General features: G+C 41.4%; 1 protein-coding gene across 1 annotated transcript in view; it reads right to left on the bottom strand.

Moving 5' to 3' along the window:
• Positions 1–21,388, bottom strand: part of LOC145341247 (uncharacterized) — an 83,620-nt gene that overhangs the window by 6,861 nt on the left and 55,371 nt on the right. The window contains exons 12-18 of the mRNA XM_080186173.1: positions 16,870–16,995; positions 14,927–15,052; positions 14,078–14,203; positions 13,239–13,364; positions 5,640–5,765; positions 3,861–3,986; positions 1,158–1,283 (exon numbers count right to left, since the gene is read on the bottom strand). Coding sequence (XP_080042299.1) covers positions 1,158–1,283; positions 3,861–3,986; positions 5,640–5,765; positions 13,239–13,364; positions 14,078–14,203; positions 14,927–15,052; positions 16,870–16,995 — 882 coding nt within the window. The remainder of the gene's footprint in view (positions 1–1,157; positions 1,284–3,860; positions 3,987–5,639; positions 5,766–13,238; positions 13,365–14,077; positions 14,204–14,926; positions 15,053–16,869; positions 16,996–21,388) is intronic.

Genomic DNA, 21,388 nt, shown 5'->3' with positions numbered 1-21,388 from the left:
GAAGAACTATTAATTCAAGGGGCAAAGGCCATCTGTATTCTAACAAAAGGACCAGCGTTTCATTAATCACTGACATCAATGACATATTTTAAGGTCAATTCATATTGCCTGGTGTGCACTGAAAGTAGGTGGGGCCTATCGTATCATCGATATCTGTAAAAAGAAGCCAATTCGTGAGTGTATCTGTGCCATATCAGACCTCAGGGAATTTTGCAAGTACCATTGTGGGTCCCGCTGCCACTTTACATTGGGATCGGTCAGGTCTAGAGGGAGATCAGAAATCATGGCAGACTGGGAGCAGGTGGGTGGTGGTCTGCTGTGGGGGTCTGCCTCCCATGGGTGGTGTCTCCCAGGGTGGGGGGATCATCAAAGTTGGGAGGATGGTGTTGGAGATTGAGGCACTCCGAAATGGGGAGTGTGGGACTGGCCTGGAAATGCTTTGAGGGCCGCAAATGGGCTGTAGGTGGGTTTGGAGAGGCAACACTGTTAGGGTCACGGGTTGACCAGCAATGGAGCTGGCCAGCAAAGTGCAGGCTGACATGTCGGGGCCATTGTACATGCATAGAGTTCCGGAATTGCCAGTCTCTGGTGTGAATAGGCCCTGTTCTCCGCGCACCCCCCCCAACCCCACCCCGAGCTTTCAATGATATTCACGATTGTGAGCTCTGCACTGCACAGATTGTGGGCGATTCACGTCTGAGCTCCCACTGAAAAAACAAGCATGAATTACATAATTTTACCCACCAATTCAGCACTTATTCATTTTTGGGAGAATCACCCCCATTGACTCACTTGGCATGAACATTTTGCTACTTCACTGACTGGGATACCACAATCGTCGCCATTGATGCTACACAATAATCAAACCAGAAAAATGCCGTGTCAGGATGTGCAAGGCATTGATCCAAAACATGATCCATCGATCCAAAATTCTGAATCATAATTGCAATTTCCAAGCAGTCTATGAAATTAGTACAGTGGAATCCATAGGCTGCAAGCAAAGTATAATTATTTCATACAGGTGGATTATTTTCATTAACCTCTTATTGTTTAATGATAAAGCTATCTGGAATATGATAGAAATTGAGAGCATGGAGGCTGAGCATTATTTGTAAATCAACAGTTTACGAGAATTTGTGTTTTTGAAGGTTTCCTACCATCACAAAGAGAAGTGTTTGTCACATTGGTGCTAAACCCAGGCTGGCAACTGCAATTGAAGCTTCCAATTGTATTGGTACAGACTTGTTGACAGGTTGAAGTGTTGGTTGCACATTCATCGATATCTGTAGAAAGAAGTCAATTTGTGGAGTTTATCTGTGCCATATCAGAGCTCAGGGAATCTTGTAATTACCATTTTGTTATTCGTTTGAGGCTGAGGGAAGGGTTAAAAGCTCCAGCTTAGGAACCGTGACCAGTGGTTGAACCATCAAATTTGAGTGATGATGGTGAAGAAACAAGTAGCACAAAGGGCATGGGCTGTTTATCCACCTGTATTCTTAGAAAAGGGCTAACATTTCATTAATCACGTTCTTTGAGGTCAATTCATATTGCTCAGTGCGCACTGAAATTTGACATTTCTAATGAGCAATGGAACCGGAACACCCATTACTGCAAGCTGTGACAAAGAGGTCTGAGGTCCCAGACAGATTACTATGACTAACGTATTGACCCTCTTGGCATGAACATTCTGCTACTTCTCTGATTGGGAAACCACATTCCATCCCCATTGATGCTCAGCAACCCAAAAAAATGTTATGTCCAGAACTGAAAAACACTTCCATCTCCAGAATTGCAAAGCACTTGATCTAAAACCTGATCTGTTGATCCAAAATTGTGAATCATAATTGCAGTTTCCAAGCAGTCTATGAAATTAGTACAATGGAACCTGTGGACTGCAAGCCAAGTAAAATTATTTCATGCAGACAGATTGTTTTCATTCACCTCTTATTACTTAATTGTGAAGCCATTGTGAGCTTATTTACAGCCATCTAAAATATGATGGAAATTGAGAGGGTTCAGAATTAGTGCAAATTGCAAATCAACAGTTTCAGAGAATCTGAATGTTTGACGATTTCCTATCATCACAAAGAGAAGCGTTTATCACATTGATGTTAAACCCAGGCTGGCAACTGCAACTGAAGCTTCCAATTGTATTGGTGCAGATTTGTTGACAGGTTGAAGTGTTGGTTGTACATTCATTGATATCTATAGAAAAAAGTCAATTCATGAGTATATCTGTGTCATTTTAGACCTCATGGGAACTTACAACTATCAATTTGTTGTTTGTTTCAGGCTGAGAGAAGGGTTACAAACTCTAGCTGATGAGTATGGGCTAAAGGCCGAACCATCAAATTGCAGTGATGATGGTGAAGGAACAAGTACCTCAAGGGATTAGGGCCATTCAGCCAACTCAATTGCATGAAGGGGACTTGTGTTTCATTAACTGAGTGTTTTTTGGCCAGCTCACATTGTTCAATACTCACTGAAATACAAACTGGACATTTCAAATGAGCAACAGGAGAGGAAAGCGCGATACTGCAAACTGTGTAGGAAAGATCAGAGATCGCAAACTGATCACTGTGATTAACATGTTGCCTTCCTTGGTGTGAATATTCTGCTCCTTCCCTGATCAAGATACCACAATTCGACTGCCATTGATGTTAAACAATAAGCATCACAGGAAATTGCCAATTCCAGAAGTGCAAAGTGCATTTCATTGATCCAAAATTCTAAATCGTAATTGCAATGTTCTAACCAAGTATGACTTTTCCACAATGGAAACCATAATCTTCAAGCAAAATGTAATTATGTCTTGCTGGCAGATTATTGTCATTCACCTCTTATTGTTTAACTGTGAAGCAACAGAAAATGCTTGTTTGTAGCGGTCTAGAACATGCAGGACTTTGAGAAGGTTTAGATTCAGTGTAATTTGAGAATCAAATCTTTCTGAGAATCTGAATGTTTGAAGATTTCCTACTATCACAAAGAGAAACATTTGTCACATTGGTGCTAAACCCAAGCTGGCAACTGCAATTGAAGCTTCCAATTGTATTGGTACAGATTGTTGACAGGTTGAAGTGTTGGTTGCACATTCATTGATATCTGCAGAATAAGGTCCATCCAGGAATGCATCAGTGTCTTTCAGACATCAGGCTATCGGCCAACTGCCATTTTCTTATCCTTGCCAGTCCCAGATAAGGTTCACAAACTCCAGCCTATCAGATATGGCCATTGAAATAACCAACAACTGCCAGTGGTGATGGTGAAGGAATCTTGGCTCAAGGGACATGGATTGTTATCCATCTGTAATCTAACAGATGTACTCGCGTTTCATTAATCATATTTTTTGAGGTCAATTCATATTGTTCAGTGCGCACTGAAATTGAAATTTTACATTTTTAATCAGCAATGGAAAAAGAAAGCACATTACTGCAAGCTGTGATGAATAGGTCTGAAGTCTCAGATAAATCACTGTGACTAACATATTGACTCTCTTGACATGAATACTCTGCTGCTTCAATGATTGGGATACAACATTCCCTCTCCATTGATGCTATACAATAACCAACCCAGAAAAATGCTATGTTCAGAAGTGCAAGGCATTTGATCCAAAAGTTGATTCATTGGTCCAAAATTCTGAACAATATTTGCAATTTCCTAGCAGTCTATAAAATTAGTACAATGGAATCCATATAATTATTTCAGACAGGCAGATTATTTTCATTAACCTCTTCATTTTTAATTATGAAGCCAGCTTATTTATGGCCATCTAGAATATGACAGAAATTGAGGGAGTTAAGACTAAGCATAATTTGCAAATCAACTGTTTCCAAGAATTTGTGTTTTTGAAGGTTTCCTACCATCACAAAGAGAAGTGTTTGTCACATTGATGCTAAACCCAGGCTGGCAACTGCAATTGAAACTTCCAATTGTATTGGTGCAGATTTGTTGACAGGTTGAAGTGTTGGTGGCACATTCATCAATATCTGCAGGAAAAAGTCAAAATGTGAGTGTATCTGTGTCATTTCAGACCTTGCACATTCACATGTGGTTGCACATTCATCAATATCTACATAAAAAAGTCCATGTATGAATGCGTCAATGTAATTTCAGGCCTCAGACAATCTGCAATTATCATTATCTTAATGATGCCAGTCCCAGATAAGATTCACAAACTCAATTCAATGAGCTGTGGCCAGTGACATAACCAGCAAATGCCAGTGGTGATGGTGAAGGGACTATTAACTCAAGGAACAAGGTCTGAGATCTCAGCTGGACTGCTATGGCTAACATATTGGGCCCTATTTTACCATTTTGATTTTAAGTGCTGGGCAACTTGAAACTGGGAGTGTTTCAGATCTGACTTTTAGGCCCGTTCCCAGGCACCCCCAAACTCTACCTGCAAAAATACCAGTGATTCTGAATCGCGCTGCACAAGCCTGTGGGTGGGGCTTAACGTGCCCGAAATGCTGCAGCTCTGATCAGCGCCTCCAACTGCGCATATGCAGAAAAAATATAATAGATTGATGATCCCTTGCCACATCCCTTCCAGGCCACATAATGTCTCCCCCTGGCCCCCACAGATGGCTCCCACAGACATTGCCCCACCCCCACAACATCACTGACCTCCTTATCCTCCCCACACCCCCGACACCCAGAGCGATCACGCCCCCTGCCCCCACCAATCTCAGGTAAAATGTCAGTGGACCCCCCTTCCCCCCACTGATCGCAGGCAGAGTGGCAGCAGATCCCACTTCCCCCTCCCCACCGATCTCAAACAGAAAGTCATTGGACCCACCTCCCCCCCAACCCAACTGATCCTAAGCAGAGAGACGTCAGACCCATCTTGCTCCCCCCTCCTACCAACAATCTCACACAGAGAGCCATCGGACGATCATCTCCTCATTAACCCTCACTGAATCAGACTTATATGGAGTATGTCTGTTTTACGCCAATTCCGGATGGGTGAACACAGTGGTAAAGGAGGAAGTGCTGGTAAAGTTGGGCATGCAGCCCATTAAATCAATTTAATATGATTCTATGAAATACATGCAAATATGTTTAAATGGCTGTCATGCCCGTTTCAGGCGCAGTCCCAATCATGGCCATTTTTGGGCCTTGTTAAAAGGGGAATCGGCACAGAGGCAAATGCGAATTGTACTACTCGCCTCACGCCCGACCTTACCAAGTTTTTGTGCCCAAAAATGGGTGAAATGCAATGGTAAAATTAGGCTCATTGATTCTCTTGGTATGTACGTTTTGTCACTTCCCTGACTGGGAACTACATTCCGTCCCCATTAATGCTTAATACTCAGCAACACAAAATAATTCCATGTCCAGAACTCAAAAGCACTTCTGTGTCCAAAAGTGCAAAGCACTTGATCTAAGACATGATACATTGACCCAAATTCTGAATCATAATTGCAATTTCCAAGCAGTCTATGAAATTAGTACAATGGAACCCATAGACGGCAAGCCAAGGATAATTATTTCATACTGACAGATTGTTTTCTTTCACCTCTTATTGTTTAACTGTGAAGACAGGGAAAGAGCTTGTTTATAGCCATCTAGAATATGATGGAGGTTTCAGTTTACGAATGACCTGTTCCTGAGAATCTGAATGTTTGAAGATTTCCTACCATCACAAAGGGAAGTGTTTATCACATTGGTGCTAAATCCAGACTGGCAACTGCAATTGAAGCTTCCAATTGTATTGGTGCAGGTTTGTTGACAGGTTGAAGTGTTGGTTGCACATTCATCGATATCTGTAGGAAAAGGTCCATGCATGAATGTATCAGTGTCATTTCAGACCTCAGGCAATCTGCCAACTATCATTTTCTTAATGATGCCAGTCCCAGATAAGGTTTCCAATCTCTAGCCAATGAGCTGTGGCCAGTGAAATAACCAGCAAATGCCAGTGGTGATAGTGAAGGAATTATTAACTCAAGAGACAAGGGCTGTTAATCCACCTGTATTCTAACAAAAGCGCCATTGTTTAATTAATCACATTTTTTGAGGCCAATTCATATTGCTTGGTGCACACCAAAATTGAAATTTGACATTTCTAATGAGCAATGGAAAAAGAAAGCACATTACTGCAAGTTGTGATGAAAAGATCTAAGGTTTCAGACAGATCAATATGACTTACATATTGACTCTCTTGGCATGAACATTCTGCTACTTCACTGACTGGTACTTCCACATTCCTTCCACTTATGCTACACAATAATCAACAGGGAAAAATGCCACATCCAGAAGTGGAAAGCATTTGATCCAAAACTTGATCCATTGATCCAAAATTCTGAATGATATTTCAAAGCAGTCTATGAAATTAGTAGACTGCAAGCCGGGTATAATTATTTCACACAGACAGATTATTTTGATTAACGTCTTTTTGTTTCATTGTGAAGCCAGCTTGTATATAGACATCTGGAATATGATAGAAATTGAGAGGTTTGAGAATTTGTGTTTTTGAAGATTTTCTACAATCTCAAATTTGTGAATGATCTGTTTCTGAGAAACTAAATGTTCGAAGATTTTCTACCATCACAAAGAAAACTCAGGCTGGCAACTGCAATTGAAGCTTCCAATCGTATTAGTGCAGATTTAGGAACATAGAAACATAGAAGATAGGAGCAGGAGGAGGCCACTTGGCCCTTCAAGCCTGCTCCACCATATATTACAATCAAGTTTGATCATCCAACTCAAAAGCCTACTCCAGATTTTTCCCCATAACCTTTTATCCTATTCGCCCCAAGTACTATTTGTTGATAAGTGTTGGTTGCAATTCATTGATATAGAAAAAGTCCATCCATGAATGTGTGTCATTTCAGACTTCAGGCGATCTGCCAACTACCATTTTCTTAATGGTACCAGCCCCAGATAAGGTTCACAACCTCTAGCCAATGAGCTGTGGCCGGTGAAATATCCAGCAAATGCCAGTGATGATGGTGAAGGAACTATTAACTCAGGAGGCAAGGGCTGTTTATCCACCTGTATTCTAAGTCATAGAGTCATAGAGGTTTACAGGATGGAAACAGGTCCTTCAATCAAACATGTCCATGCCATCCTTTATTTTACCACTAATCTGATCCCAATTGCCCACATTTGGCCCATATCCCTCTATACTCATCTTACCCATATAACTGTCTAAATGCTTTTTAAAAGACAAAATTGTACCCACCTCTTCTACTACCTCTGGTGTTGTAGGTAAAGATACCTCTGAGACTAATTGTGAGTCAAAGTACAGCAGTTTATTCAAAAGCTTTTGGGAGATACACCTGGCACCTAACAGCGGTTCCCCAGGCATCTCTCCGAATACAAGTTAAGAGCATATATTTATACCCCCCGCCGGTCATGTACGCATCTTCTCATTCTCAGCAGGTTTCCAGGCTGTGGGTTGTCCTCCATCATGAGAACATGGCTGCCTTGGCATTTCTTCATGGTTATCTCAAGGCTGCAATTGGCGTGTGTGATTAGCCCTTAGCTAACGTACAGGCCGACAAGACAAGTTAAACTTAATGGGCTGGTATAACAATCTATGCTCATAAGTTGTGTAACATATATATATGTATAATATATTAGTACATGACACTTAAGCAGTATATAATGAATATATATTTAAAATATATTTAGGACATGCAGACTTCACTATATTCGGCAAAAGTCCACAAAATTAAAGACACAACATAACTACAAGCTGGGTCAACTACATTTCTAAGCAGGCTTATCATAAAACTTGCGTACAATAGCAAGAGCAGCTGCTATCTCCCTGTTTGGGTCACCTGAAACTTGTGTACAACAGCAAGGGCACTGAGCAGTCTGGGCACACGAAAACAAAGTTACATTTATCTGAAATATATGAAATATATGCACCTAGACTATAAACAGGCTTCATCTAGACTACTGGATATTTTTTCTCATTCTCTCACGTATTACAAAGTTCATTAACTCATTCCCTACTACACTGGCAACTTGTTCCAGACACTCGCCACCTCTGTGTGAAATAATTGCCCCTTTGGACCCTTTTGTATCTCTCCCGTCTCACCTTAAACCTATGCCCTCTAGTTTAGGTATCCCCACCTTTGGGAAAATATGTTGACTATCTAGCTGATCTATGCCCCTCATTATTTATAGACCTCTACAAGATCACCCCTGAGCCTCCTATGCTCCAAGGAAAAAGTCCCAGTTTCTTCAACATCTCTTTATAACTCAAATCATCAAGTCCTGGTAGCATCCTAGTAAATCTTTTCTGCACTCTTTCTAGTTTAATAACATCCTTTCTATAATAGGGTGTCCTGAACTGTACACTATATTCCAAGTGTGGCCTTACTAATGTCTTGTACAACTTCAACAAGACGTCCCAACTCCTGTATTCAATGTTCTGACTAATGAAACCAAGAGTGCCGAATGCCTTCTCCACCACTCTGTCCATATGTGACTCCACTGTCAAGGGGCTATGAACATGTACCCCTAGATTTCTTTGTCCTATAACTCTTCTCAATACCCTATCATTAACTGAGTAAGTCCTGCCTTGGTTCGATCTGCCAAAATGCATCACCTCACATTTGTCTAAATTAAACTCCATCTGCCATTGATTAGCCCTCCGGTCCAATTGATCAAGGTCCCTTTGTAATCCCAGATAATCCTCTTCACTGTCCACTATGCCACCAATCTTGGTGTCATTTGCACACTTACAAACAATGCCTCCTATATTCTCATCCAAATCACTAATATAAATGACAAATAACAGTGGACCCAGAACTGATCCCTGAGACACACAGCTGGTCACAGGCCTCCTGTTTGAAAAACAACCCTCTATAACCACCCTCTGTCTTCTGTCATCGAGCCAATTTTGTATCCAGTTGGCTACCTTACCTTGGATCCCATGAGATTTAACCTTATGCAACAACCTACCATGCGGTACCTTGCCAAAGGCCTTGCTAAAGTCCATGTAGACAACATGAACAGCATTGCCCTCATCTACCTTCATGGTTACCCCTTCAAAAAACTCAATCAAATTTGTCAGACATGATTTTCCACTCACAAAACCATACTGGCTGTCCCTAATCAGTCCTTGCCTTTCTAAATGCTGGCAGTAGATCCTGTCTCTCAGAAAACCTTCAAAAACAGCTTACCCACTACAGATGTTAGGCTTACTGGCCTGTAGTTCCCAGGCTTTTCCCTGCAGCCCTTCTTACAACATTTGCTACCCTTCAATCTTCTGGCACCTCACCTGTGGCTGTTGATGATTCAAATATCTCTGCTAGAGGACCCGTAACTTCCTCCCTAGCCTCCCACAGTGTCCTGAGATACACTTCATCAGGTCCCGGGGATTTATCTACCTTGATGCGCTTTAAGATTTCCAGCACCTCTTTCTCTGGAATATGTGCACTCCTCAAGACATCACTATTTATTTTCCTAAGTTCCCTAACATCCATCCCTTTCTCAACAGCAAATACCAATGAGAAATATTCATTTAGGATCTCACCCATGTCTTCTGGATTCGCACATAGATGACCTTATTGATCCTTAAGAGACCCTATTCTCTTCCTTGTTACGCTTTTGCCCTTTTTGCATTGGTAGAAGTTCTTTGGATTCTCCTTTTCCTGGTGTGTCAAAGGAATCTCCTGTCCCCTTTTTGCCATCCTGATTTCTTTCCTAACTCTACTCCTACACACAGTATAAATTTTCCACAAAGGAATTTTCTGTAATCACATTTGTACAATCAAAATGCAATTATTTCTTACAGGCAGATTATTTTCATTAGCCTCTTTTGTTTACTTGTGAAGCTACAGAAAGTGCTTGGGCCTGGTTTCACCATTGCGAGTGTGAAAACATGGTAAAGTCAGGTGTGAGGCCATTGACATGATCCATGCCCACATCTGCGTAGATGCCCACTTTACCAAAGCCCAAAAATGACCGTGATCCGATTCACACCCAAAATGGATACAATGGTGATTTAAATGTATTTGCATGCATTTAAATTGAATTAATGAACTCCCTGCCCAACTTTATCAGCATTTCCCCCTTTACCATCAGGTCCATGCGTCCAGATTCAGCACAAAACAGACCTGCTCTGTTTCAGCCGCTCCAACTTCTAAAGAGATCGGTTCAGCGCACCCAATGGCTATCTCAGATCGGTGATGGGGGGGGGAAGGAGGAGGGCGGTGGGTCAGATCATCTTCTGGTAGGGGGGGCAGGAGAAGGGTCAGGTGTATCTCTAGTGAAGAGGGGGAGGAAGGAGGGAGGCCAGATTGTTATCTGGTGGAGGTGGGAGGACAGAGGGAGGTAAGATTGCTGTCTGGTGGAGGGGTGAAGGAAGAGGAGGGTCAGATGTATCTCTGGTGTGGGGGAGGGAGAACGGAGGCCAGATCGTTGTCTGGTGGGGGAGGGAGGCCCGAACATTCTCTGGGGAGTGGGGGAGGAAGGCCCGATTTTTCGGGGGGGAGAGGTGGAATGGGGGAGACCCGATCATTTGGGGGTGAGCGGGGGTGTGGGAGGCCCATCATTCTCTGGTGGTGCTCGGGCGGGGGGAGTTAATTCTCTCCCATCACATTTCTAATTCTGATCGTTCCTGTTATCAATGTTACTTAGATTATATTTCACTTGGCATGAATGTTGTTTTTTTTCCCTACACCAGCAAGTTCAGAAGAAGTAGAAATTATCTTATTACCATTTCCCACATTATCTTCTAAACTTGGAAATGCACCTCTTAGAATTTACTGCAAGTTGGCTGTTGCTAAACACAATTGCAAAGATTGTTGAATCGAGCAACGGTTACTTGTACACACACCTAAATGTTTCATTACACAACTTTAATAAAGGAGTGGGTATGTACCTTAGTGGATTTTGCAAGTGTAGGCAGCAGGGAGAAGGAATTTCACAGCTATAATAGTGCATGTGCACTTAATTAGTGAAACTGTCAAAATATTCAGCTGTGAGTATATGGAATATACTGGGAAGGATGCAAATGGAACTCTGGTGGGCAGGAGAGGGGTGGCAGGGGCAGGGGTAGATCGCAGCCACTTTAGGCGATCGGTGTGGGGAAAGGTGGCAGAAGGTTGCAATTAGTCTGGGTAGCGGGGGTAGGGGCGGGTGGATAATGGGGAATGTTCTGTTATAGGGGTGGGGGTGATGTCTGTGGGGACCATCTCTCTCAGGCCGCTTTATCTGCTTTTTGCAGTCAGGAGTGATGTGACAGCAGCATGATTTTCAATTTTTTTTCGAATTAAGCATGCGCAGTTCAAAGCTCTGATTGTTTCGGGTGCACTAAGCCCCACCCACAGCGCAATTCAGACCCACAATTTTTTTTTTCAGGCTCAGTGTGTATGGGGGCATCTGAAGGCAGATTTCCAAGTCGGATCTCAATTGCACCCGGATTCAGCACTTAGAATGAAAATGGTAAAATCAGGCCCCTTCTTTTCAGTGGTCTACATTATGTTGGACACTGAGAGGGCTTAGACGAAGTACAATTTATGAATCAACAGTTTTCAAGAATCTGAATGTTTGAAGATTTCCTTCCATCACAAAGAGAAGTATTTGTCACATTGGTGCTATACCCTGGTTGGCAACTGCAATTGAAGCTGCATATTGATGCAGATTTGTTGACAGGTTGAAGAGTTGGTGGCACATTCATCGATATTTGTAGAAAAATGTCCAACCATGAATGGATCAGTTCAATTCAGACCTGAGAAAATGTTGCAATACCATTTTCTTAATGATGCCTGCCCCAGATAAGGATCATAAGCTCTAGCCAATCAACTGTGACCACTGAAATAACCAGTGAATGCCAGTGTTGATGGTGAAAGAACTATTAACTCAAGGGACATGGGCTATTAATCCAACCTGTATTCAAAGAAAAGAACTAGCATTTCATTTTCACACTTTTTGAGGGCAATTCATATTGTTCAGTGCTCACCAAAATTTTATATTTCCCTGATTGGGGAGCCACACTCCCTCCCCATTGATTCTCAACACTCAGCAATTCCAAACAAATTCCATGTCCAGAACGGCAAAGCACTTCCGTGTCCAAAAGTGCAAAGCACTTGATCCAAAACCTGATCCATTGGCCCAAAATTCTGAAGTGCAATTGCGATTTCCCAGCAGTCTATGAAATCAGTACAATGGAATCTGTAGACTGCAAGCCAAATAAATTATTTCATACAGGCAGATTGTTTTCATTCATCTCTTATTGTTTATTTGTGAAGCTAGGTAAAGAGCTGGTTTATAGCCATTTAGAATATGATGGAAATTGAGAGGGTTTAGACTAGGTGCAATTTGTAAATCAACAGTTTGTAAGAATCTGAATGTTCAAAGATTTCCTACCATCACAAAGAGAAATGTTTGTCACATTGGTGCTAAACCCAGGCTGGCAACTGCAATTGAAGCTTCCAATTGTATTGGTGCAGATTTGTTGACAGGTTGAAGCGTTGGTTGCACACTCATCAATATCTATAGAAAGAAGTCAATTTGTGAGTGTATCTGTACCATTTTGGACCTCAGGAAATCTTGCAACTACCATTTTGTTATTTGTTCTAGGCTGAGGGAAGGGTTAAAAGCTCCAGCTTAGGAGCTGTGGCCAGTGGCTGAACCATCAGATTTGAGTGATGATGGTGAAGAAACAAATAGCACAAGGGACATGGGTTGTTTATCACCTATATTCTTAGAAAAGGGCTAGCACTTCATTAATCATGTTCTTTGAGGCCAATTCATATTACTCAGTGCGCACTGAAATTTGACATTTCTAATGAGCAATGGAACTGGAATGACCGTTACTCAAGCTGTGATAAAGAGGTCTGACAGATTACTATGACTAATATATTGACCCTCTTGGCATGAACATTCTGCTACTTCTCTGATTGGGGAACCACATTCCATCCCCATTGATGCTTCACACCCAAAAATATGTCATGTCCAGAAATAAAAAACACTTCCATCTCCAGAACTGCAAAGCACTTGATCCAAAACTGGTTTTGTTGATCCAAAATTCTGAATCATAATTGCAGTTTCCAAGCAGTCTATGAAATTAGTACAATGGAATCTGTAGACTGCAAGCCAAGTAAAATTATTTCATGCAGGCGGATTCTTTTCATTCACCTCTTATTGTTTAATTGTGAAGCCAGGTAAAGAACTTGTTTACAGCCATCTAAAATATGATGGAAACTGAGAGGATTCAGAACTAGTGTAAATTACAAATCAACAGTTTCCAAGAATCTGAATGTTTGACGATTTCCTACCATCACAAAGAGAAGTGTTTGCCACATTGATGCTAAACCCAGGCTGACAACTGCAACTGAAGTTTCCAACTGTATTGGTGCAAACTTGTTGACAGGTTGAAGTGTTGGTTGCACATTCATTGATATCTGCAGAGAAAAGTCAATTTGTGAATATATCAGTGTAATTTCAGACTTCAGGGAATCTTGCAGCCAACATTTTGTCATTCATTCCAAGCCAAGAGAAGGATTACAAGTTCCAAGTTATGAGCCATGGCCAATGGCTGAACCATCAAATTGCAGTGTAGATGGTGAAGGAACAAGTACCTCAAGGGACTAAGGTCCTTTACCCATCTCAGTTGTATGAAAGCGATTTGTGTTTTATTAATTGCATTTTTTTTGGCCATCTCACATTGCTCAATACTCACTGAAATTCAAATTGGGCACATCTAATGGGCAATGGAAGGGAAAAGCGCTATACTGCTAGCTGTGTAGAAAAGAGCGCAACTCTCAAACAGATCACTGTGACTATTATATTGACCCTCTTGGCGTGAACATTCTGCTTCTTCACTGATCAGGATACCACATTACGACCACCATTGATGCTAAACAATAAGCAATGCTAAAAAATGGCAAGTCCAGAAGTGCGAAGTACATGCCATTGATCCAAAATTCTCAAATCATACTTGCAATGTTCTAGCCGAGTATGAATTTTCCAATATGGAAATCGGAATCTGCCATCAAAATGTAATTATTTCTTACAGGCAGCTTATTTTCTTTAACCTCTTATTGTTTAATTTGGTAGCAACAGAACTTTGTGAATCAACTGTTTCTGAAAATTTGAATGTTTGAAGATTTCCTACCATCACAAAGAGAAGTGTTTGTCACATTCGTGCTGAACCCCGGCTGGCAACTGCAATCAAAGCTTCCAACTGTATTGGTGCAGATTTGTTGACAAGTTGAAGTGTTGGTTGTACATTCATTGATATCTGCAGAAAAAGGTCAATTTGTGAGTGTAAGTGTTATTTCAGACTGCCGGGCATTCTTGCCACTGCTATTATGTTTTTCATTTCTGCTTGAGAGAAGGGTTACAATCTCCAGTTTATGAGCTGTGACTAGTGTCTGAACCATCAAATTCCAGCGATGATGGTGGAGGAACAAATACCTCAAGGGACTAGGGCCATTTACCTACCTCAGTTGTACGAAAGGGACTTGTGTTTCATTAAGTGCAATTTTTATTGGCCAGCTCACGTTGCTCAATACTTACTGAAATTCAGACTTGGTGTTTCTAACAAGCAACTGAAGAGGCAAGCGCAATACTGCAAGCTGCGCAGGAAGCAGCAGAGATCTCAAACAGATTATCATCACTGATGCTCAATAATCAGCAACATTGAAAAATGGCAAGTCCAGAAATGCAAAGCACTTCTGTGTCCAGAATTTCAAAGTACATGTCATTGATCCAAAATTCTGAATCATAATTGCATTTTCCATGCATTCTATGAATTTACCACAATGGAAACCACAATCTGCTCTCAAAATATAATTACCACATACAGGCAGGTTATTGTTATTAACTTCATATTGTATATTTGTGAAGCCAGAGAAATGTTATGCTTGTAGCTGTAGAATACATTGGACTTTGTCAGGGTTAAACTTGGAGTAATTTGTGAATCAACTGTTTCTGAGAATCTGAATGTTTGAAGATTGCCTACCATCACAAAGAGAAGTATTTGTCACACTGGTGCTAAATCCAGGTTGGCAACTGCAACTGAAGCTTCCAATTGTATTGGTGCAGATTTGTTGACAGGTTGATGTGTTGGTTGCACATTCATCAATATCTGCAAAGAATATATCCAATTATCCCTGATCAATTTGATTCAGGTTATGTCACATGTTCCGTATTGTTCTGGATACTATAATATTAAATTTCACTGTAATTCAATAGCAATACATTTAGTTTTGCTTTTTTCACAAAAATAGTATTTGGCTACATAATACCTCCATAATTTTGGCTGTGGTTTTTTTTCCTAACTGACAACATTACAGCTCCCATTTAGAGTAAGAGACAACAATGTTAATTAGAATCATGGAATCATAGAATCACTACAGTGCAGAAGGGGGCCTTTCAGCCCATCAAGTCTGCACTGACTCTCCAGCAGAACATTTTACCCAGGCCTTATCCTCACAACACCACCCATTTATCCCGCTCGTCTCTTTAACCTACACAACTTGGGATGTGGAGGGCAATTTACCATAGCCAATGCACCTAACCTGCACTACTTTGGACTAGTGTAAATCCCCTGTGCAAAGTGCAAGCCATTGATCAGAAATTGATAAACATTTTAACAATCTCCCACAGATGATTGCTTTCCTCTAATACATATCATATTCTGTTTCCGTGATAACCTGTTTTGTTGTGACATTACTACGTAAGTAACACTAATGTATTTGTTGCAAACCATCTAGCTTTACAAAACATTCAGAGGTCATCGTAACCCATAGTAATCATCAATTGAAGAGTATCTGTGCATTTTAAACTTTGTTCTGATCTCAAAGGGAAGTATTGGTTATGTTTGTGCTGGGATCAGGATGGCTACTGCATCTAAAACTCCCTTTCGCAATGGTGAAGGTTTGTTGACAAATTGATAGGTTGAACATTCATTGATGCTGTAGAAAAAAGTCCATTTGCTAAATCAGCAAATTCTAGTGGTGACGTTGAAGGAACTCATACCTCAATTCTATGAAAAGGACTTGTGCTTCTTTAATCATGCTTGAGTAAGTTAACGGGTAATCACCTCATGTATTTTTTTGCTATGTCATGTTGCTCAACGTTCACCGAAATTGAAAATGTGTGTCCCTTCCAAGAAACAGAAGAGGAAAGTGCAAAATTCTAAGTTATGCAGAAATGAGCAGAGAATTCAGAAAGATCATTACAATTAATGTATTGATCCTCTTGGCCATGGCATTCTGTTCCTGCTATTATCAAACTAGAAGGGCAGGAATTTCTGCTCCCACACTCTTGGGGGCCATAAATTCCAGCTCGAATTCAATGGATCTTTTACTGATCCATTGAATTGTCAGTCTTGTTTGATACAATTCCCTCAGCTGGCTGGACTGGAGCTTTTTGATCTATCATTCCAGTCCGAATCAAGTAGCAACCCTGATTAATGTAAAGTCCATAAATACAAGCACACAGTTGATCCAAAATTCTGAATCAAACTTGCATTTTCCTAGTAGACTATGGATGCACTGCAATGGAAAGTGTAATTTGTTATCAAAATGTAATTATTGTATATGGTCACAGATTATTGTTCTCAACCTCTTATTGTCTAATTGTGAAGCAACAGAAAATGTTTGTTAGTGGTCATCTGGAATGTGCAGGAATTGAGAACCGTTAGATATAGTGTGCGGATTTTCCACCGCCCCCCCTCCCCCCCAACCCCCCACAATGTTTTACGGTGGTGGAGGCAGCCTGCCATTGACCAGTGACAGGATCAATGGTCCCACTGTTGTCAATGGGTTTTCCTGTTGCTTGCACCATCCATCAATGGGATACCCATGGCAAGAGGTCACCAGACAAGACAAACATACTGGAAAATCAAGTGTGATTCAACAATCTTCAATTGCAGGGAAAGCGTGTTTGAGGATTTCGTACCATCACAAAGAGAAGCGTTTGTCACGTTGATGCTAAAGCCAGGATTGCAACTACAATTGAAGCTTCCAATTGTATTGGTGCAGATTTGTTGACAGGTTGAAGTGTTGGTTGCACATTCATCAACATCTGCAAAAAAAAATCCAATTATACCTTGTTTAGTTTGATTCACATTAGACCACACATTTTCAATCTTACAACACCACATATTTCAAACACATTCTTCTGAAATCTATATTGTCAATATCTTCCATCATCACTTATTGGCTTTATTGGCCATGAAATTTTTCTGTTATGTTTTACGTAAAATGTTACAGTCCCCATTTAGTCAAAGCGACAACAATGTTAATGGCAAGTCCGAAAGTGTAAAGAAACAGCCTTTGATCATAAATTGAAGTGTTTTAACAAACTCAAAGGAGTGTTTGCCTTACCTCAATACATACCATATTCTGCTCCTATATGATCCATTCATTGGGGTTGATTTTTACCCATGTTAGCCAACTGCATAAATGGCAACGTGGGCCCAAAATCTCACGAGAGTCGGAAAATGAGAATCTCGCTGACAAGATCTCATTTTCCAATTTCCCTAACCCCTCACTGGTGATGTAATGGGGTTTCTGCCCAGTAAGGGTGAAGGAACTAATTTCAGTAAATTTTAATAAATTTAAATAGAGTTATAGGGCATTCCTGCAATGTGCACTCCCCTCAGTGAATATCCATATCTCGACAGCATGATGACATGTTGATGAGGTTTACTACAAGGGGTGCAAAGATGTAACTCAAACCAGTCTCCTATCCATTGACACTGTCTACACTTCCCATTGCCTCCGAAAAGCAGCCAGCATCACGCACCCCGGACATATTCTCCTCCACCTTCTTTTGTTCGGAAAAAGATACAAAAGTCTGAGGTCAGGTACCAACCAACTCAAAATCAGACTTTTGAATGGACCTACCTCACATTTAGTTGATCTTTCTCTACATCCTAGCTATGACTGTAACATTACATTCTGCATTCTCTCCTTTCCTTCCCTATGTACAGTATGCTTTGTCTGTATAGCGTACAAGAAACAATACATTTCACTGTATACTAATACATATGACAACAATGAATCAAATCAAATCAAATCAAATATACAGCTCCTAGGGGGTTGGAGAGGGAGACATGCCCAGGCAGTGTCTGAGCACTGTGCCCTGGCACTATGTCAACAGGTCATCCAGTTCTATGTACCACCCACCATTGAGAAACCTGCATCACTGCAAAACATGCAACGGGGGCACAGAAAATCTAAAATTTGAATCAAACATGCAATCTCCTTGCAGTTTATGGATTTACCACAATTGTGAGCATAAAATCTAAAAATTACAAATATCAATTTCTCCATTCTTGGGCCGATCAGGGCCATTTAAAATATGAGGGAAAAATGGGTGTTTCTTAGTCACAGCTTAGTTGGGCAGCTCAGTGGCACAGGGGTTAGCACTGCTGCCTCACAACTCCTGCACCCGGGTTCAATTCTGGCGTTGGGCGATTGTCTGTATGGAATTTGCACGTTCTCCCCATGTCTATGTGGGTTTCCTCCAGGTGCTCGCCTCCAACACTCCAAAGACGTGCAGTTTCGGTCAACTGGCCAGGCAAACTATGAGGTAACAACATTAAATGATGCACTGCCGCTTGGCAATTAACAGTCACTCATGTTGAATTGATGTCACCACTAAATGAAACTGAGCTATGAGGAGAGGCTGAATAAACTAGGCTTGTACTCGTTAGAGTTTAGAAGAATGAGGGGAGATCTCATTGAGACGTATAAGATGATGAATGGGATGGATAGGATAGAGGTGGAGAGACTCTTCCCGCTCAAAAAAGACAGTAGGACTAGGGGGCACAGCCTCAAGATAAAGGGGAGGCGGTTTAGAACGGAGTTGAGGAGGAACTTCTTCACTCAAAGGGTGGTGAATCTCTGGAATTCTCTGCCCGTTGAAGTGGTGGAGGCTGCCTCGCTAAATATTTTTAAGAAGCGGGTTGATGGGTTCTTGATAAGAGAGGGGATTAAGGGTTATGGGGAGAGGGCGGGAAAGTGGAACTGAGCAGCGACAGATCAGCCATGATCTTATTGAATGGCGGGGCAGGCTCGAAGGGCTAGATGGCCTACTCCTGCTCCTATTTCTTATGTTCTTATGTTCTTATGTTCTTAAACTGCCCCTCAGATGTGTAAGTTAGGGGGATTAGCAGAGTACATTATTGTGGTTATGGGAATAGGGTGGGGAGGGCGGACTCGAGAAAGACGCTCTATCAGAGACTCGGTGCAGACCTGATGGGCCAAATGGCCGAATTCTGTACTGTAGGAATTCTATGAACTGAAGGAGTACATATATATCATATGTGGCCATCTAAACTATCCTGCACTTTTTCAAAATATCTTGTTGGATTCTATATCAAGTTCATCAGTCATGTAACAGCAGCACCCATCATGTTGCTTATGTGTTTTGTGGATATGGTCGGAGGATGAGAGAAAAAGTAGTGGGGCAATCACTCACCCATCTGCTGAAAACACGCCTAGTGGAGGCACATAAAATGTAGCATCTGGTAACAACATTAAATGATGCACTGCCGCTTGGCAATTAACAGTCACTCATGTTGAATTGATGTCACCACTAAATGAAATGTTCTGAAATGTATTGTGCTATGTCACAGTCAATTTTAACTCATGTGTTTCTTCTATCATTAAGTCCTTCATAGGTAATCACAGATGATGAAGAATTATATCCAGAAGTCCTTATGCAGACATGGGGAGAATGTGCGAAACTCCACACAAGTCACCCAAGGCTGGAATCAAACCTGGGTCCCTGGCACTTTGGGGCAGCAGTGCTAACCAATGTGCCACCCTGTGTTGCCCATGGAAATCCTTGGAAAGAGATTGATGTTGTCCTAGCATGAGAGGCATGAAGTCTCAGAGCTTGTGTTGATATTTATGTCACGAAGAGAGTGACCAGTTGCATGGAGAATCAGATTTGGTAGCCCACAAGGACAAATTGGCCTCAACCAATGGCTTGCACAATCTTGCTGCCTCTTTATACACAATGGAGCAAAACCACCTCATGATGGCTCAATAATGAGCAGCCAAGTGCTCTCCCACTCTAAGCTATCAGGGAAGTTCAGGCGATTCCTGAAAGGAATGACGGACAAAAGGAATATTGTAGTGGGACTCCTCTCAAGGGGCACCCGCTTCTCAGCTCTTTGCACACCCCATCCCACACCCAGACAGTCAGTGGTGGATTACTACCACCCAGACCCCTAGGCTGAGTTTTAGTAAGGCCCCCGACCTTGCCCCCTGCCCCCTGCCTCACCCTTCATTGAATAGAATAAAGTGATGTTAAGTGATATTAGATGACTTATATCTTTGTATATGTATAATGTACTACATGTATATTATCATAAAGTTATAGCAATCAATTACAGCCCTTTTACTCATTTATTTTTCATTTTCTTTACATTTGTACTTTAAAAAACTTCCGTGTTTTTTGGTTTACAAAAGTGTCAATAGCAGCATGTAAATCAACAAATCAAAGCATATCTGATTCAAGGTGCATGATTGCCAGGTGACTAAGTTTCTCATTGCTCATTGTTGAGGGCAAATAGATTTTGACCCTCTTCAGTGCCAAAAATGAACACTCACCTGAACAGTTAGTGATAATTAAGGACAGATAAATTCTAAAGCAAATGTATGTATTGGATACACCTCGTGCAGTTGATATATTAATTCACCCATGGGGTATAGTTATGAAAATATATTCACCCTTAAAAAGGTTAAACCACTTTTTTTTTGCTCTCAGGCCCCCTTCCCTTCCGGGTCTTTAAGCCTACTCAGCCTAATGGTTAATCTGCCACTGCAAACAGTGTCACCCATGCTGCCTCCTGTCCCATGACAGAGTTTGTCGCTGCCCAAGTGCAGGTACGGCAGTACTTATAGAACCTTCATGGACTCCAAAATCCAGAGGACATTGGCCACAAATACCTCATGTGTCAGAGTTAAGGAACAAATTCAACTGAAGTCACAGACGTAACACCCCAGAGGAACAAGGGGAGGTGTATTAACAAGGGGTCATCCAGACTCAAAAGATTGGCTCTCCTCTCTCCCCACAGATGCTGTCAGGCCTGCTGAAATTTTCCAGCATTTTCTGTTTTGTGTCAACAGAAGGTCTTACTTGCACAAGGAAATTCACTTGGGTGCTTTTAACAATGTTAATGAAGTAATGATGACCAATTTTCCCTTTTTCGGTTTTTAGGTTCTGGCATGTTTCCTGTAGTGTGCTGTCCGTTGCCTATGCTGTCTTCAACTCTGCTCACCTCACATGATTCACTGTCACGTGTGCAATCACCACAATCACTCACCCAGTTTTCAGTGCTGTAATTCACTTCACGATCGCTAATGCTGTCTCTGGTAGTTTTATTGCTAAACATGTGAGCTACTTAATTATGCAAACCTCAAAGATGTACTGATGAAGATGATCTGATTGTCTGTATGTA

Source organism: Carcharhinus amblyrhynchos, chromosome 3 (assembly GCF_965287045.1).
Source record: "Carcharhinus amblyrhynchos chromosome 3, sCarAmb.v2.hapA, whole genome shotgun sequence".
Classification (NCBI taxonomy): Eukaryota; Metazoa; Chordata; class Chondrichthyes; order Carcharhiniformes; family Carcharhinidae; genus Carcharhinus; species Carcharhinus amblyrhynchos.
The sequence above is the reverse complement of the archived record's forward strand: the minus strand, read 5'-3'. Positions and strand labels throughout refer to the sequence as shown.